Genomic DNA, 2500 nt, shown 5'->3' on the forward strand with positions numbered 1-2500 from the left:
ATAACTACTTAGAACATTGAAGGAAAGTTTGAGTAAAACAGCAAATACAAATGGAGGCAGGGATGGACAAAAATGAAGATGATTAAAATGGTTTTTCAGTTTCTTTCTGTCGATTGTGACTTAAATTTTGTAAGCTCGACAAACATTAAGTAATTTCTAGGTTATCGTTAAGTTGCATAGCAAGTAGGGGCGAGTTCTAATTATTGCCTGACACAGCCCCTTTACCTTTATACACACTCACTTGAGAAATGATGGTTGAGATCACTTTAATGATATTTATTACTTGTCTTTCGAGACAAGTGATTTTGAAGTTCAGGAGAAAAAGAAGACACTTTGCGAGTCTCAGTGTTTAAAATCGATCTGCACCTACTTTTATGTGCATTTTAGAATACCCAGTCACTTATTTGCATCTAAATAGGATTATGATGCATGTCTAGTTGTTCAAAGCAATGCCACTACAAAAGGCAAAAAGGGATCGGTTGTTCTAAAATCCTGTCTCCTGGCAACGACTCAGGAAAATTCAAGTTTGGTTCTAACAAAAAGAGTTAACTGAGAAGCTTGATTCCTTTAAGATTATCGGGCATATCTTTTCAAAAAGCGAAGGTTTATTTCAAATAGAGAGTCAGTCACGGATCAAACATGAAACATTGCCCATGTTTGTCATTGGGATTTTAGAAATAATAAATACGGCGTGTTGATGATGTTCATCAACTAATCTTTTCTCTTGACTCTTATGTGATAAAGATAAAAATAATCCAAATTAGCAAATTGTCATTCAGTTATGATGCAGCCGTGTCTATTGTTTTGGAGTCAAATTCATTGTTTCAATCTGTTGTTTCTTCTTCTGTATTCGTTTTGGATACTTCAAGCCAATCGTGATGAGCTCTTGCCAATCGTATTGTACCTTAGGAAAGATGTCATGCCATTTTCTTGTTATAGACACAAGACTTCGATGCCAGTTACTCGTAAGTATTAAAGAAAGTGCAAATAGTATTTTAAAAGTACAATCTGGTCTATTGGAGTTTTGTCGGGAAAACAAACCATGAAGCTAAAAAGGTTTATCTTTTATTTTACGCAGTCATATATTTTCATTGCCAGCAATATATAAAACTGTTTCTTGCCAAAGGATGCAAATGTTATAGAGTGCTTTTTCGTGACGTCACGGTAGCCATGTTGGTGTCCCCAAACAAAAGAACGGCGGCCATGTTGGTGTCCCTAACTAATCCTCCGGGAATTGAGCTTTATTGTCATGCAAATGTTTTCTTTTGTTTCCGTGGAAAAACAAGTTTGCTGATCACGTGAGTGAAAACACTCTAATTACATTTTATTGAGCTTTCGAATTTAAATTGGGTCTGTCTTTTCTCACTAGAAACCAAAGAATCTACAGAAATGACACTAACCATTAAAAAGCAGGCCTCAGGACTTGGTTTGGAAATTGTCGGTGGGTCGGATACCTATCTGGTAAGGTTAAAAAACATTCTTGTTCCCAGGGCAAGCCGAGATCATTTGGTCTGCGGCGGGGACTGGACGGCGCTGGCCAAGAGGATCGTAGTCTCGTACGCAGCCGTTCTTTGTGTAGTCACGCAACGCTCCTCCCCACGTTGCGTGACCACACAAAGAACGGCTGCGTACGAGACTAAGAGGATCGCGGCTCTGGGTTAATATAGTGAAATGCAAATTACCGCTGGTGGTCATGTTTTACTCATATAACTATCAAATTAATAAAAATTGAATGCTTGAAGTGCCTTAAGGAAATGAAGTATTTAGGTAAATTTCTCGCCATGTCCGGTCAGACCACAAAACTATGTGGTGCGGTGTCGATACTTTTTTTTTCCAATTGTCTGGATATTTCGCATTCCTAAGCATATTTGTTCCTTAAATTATTGGGTTTTTTTTTAAAATTTCATTGATTCATCAAGTGATTTATTCATTCATTCATTTATTCATTCATCCATTCGTTCATTAGTTCATTGGGTTGATGATTCGAAACGGTCGTTATTCAAATACTGACCTTGAGCCTCCTCTGGCCATTATACACCGATCTCAGTTCACTCCTATCGCGTGAACCACCCTCATTGGATTTAGCTTCAACTGCCAGTATTTTAACGAGGTTCCCATTTTCCTGCAGGGAGAGGTCGTTGTAAAGTCTATTGAACCGGAAAGTGCTGCCGCTAAGGATGGTAGAATTGCTGTTGGGGACCGACTTGTCATGGTAGGAAGTGATAAATAAGCCGATAATAGCTAAGCAATTGATAAATATGCTTCGGTGAAATGTTGTGAAGTAAAAACGTAAAACGGACTAGTCAGGAGAAAGAGTCGCTTAAATCTCTCTTTCATCATTTCGCAATGCTTTTGCCAACTCCGATTCCAGATCCTATTTTTCCAGGTGGATCACCATTTTTTCCATGCTTTTTTCCAGGTTAATGGTGGGAGCCTTCAAGGAATGAAGCACGGGAAGGCAGTGTCCACTTTAAGATTAGCATCCTCTCCAATCAAAATT

The 2500-nt window shown here is 38.4% G+C and overlaps 1 protein-coding gene across 2 annotated transcripts in view; it reads left to right on the forward strand.

The window, feature by feature from the left end:
- Positions 1-2500, forward strand: part of LOC137973831 (inaD-like protein) — a 16163-nt gene that overhangs the window by 754 nt on the left and 12909 nt on the right. Inside the window, exons 2-5 of one of the 2 annotated variants that reach the window (XM_068820716.1) lie at positions 910-965; positions 1370-1461; positions 2129-2212; positions 2420-2500. The exon at positions 2420-2500 is cut by the window's right edge and continues 46 nt beyond it. In XM_068820716.1, coding sequence (XP_068676817.1) covers positions 920-965; positions 1370-1461; positions 2129-2212; positions 2420-2500 — 303 coding nt within the window. In that variant the 5' untranslated portion in view covers positions 910-919. The remainder of the gene's footprint in view (positions 1-909; positions 966-1369; positions 1462-2128; positions 2213-2419) is intronic. The other variant, XM_068820717.1, reaches the window with a different exon arrangement.

This window comes from Montipora foliosa, chromosome 10 (genome assembly GCF_036669935.1).
Source record: "Montipora foliosa isolate CH-2021 chromosome 10, ASM3666993v2, whole genome shotgun sequence".
Taxonomy (NCBI): domain Eukaryota; kingdom Metazoa; phylum Cnidaria; class Anthozoa; order Scleractinia; family Acroporidae; genus Montipora; species Montipora foliosa.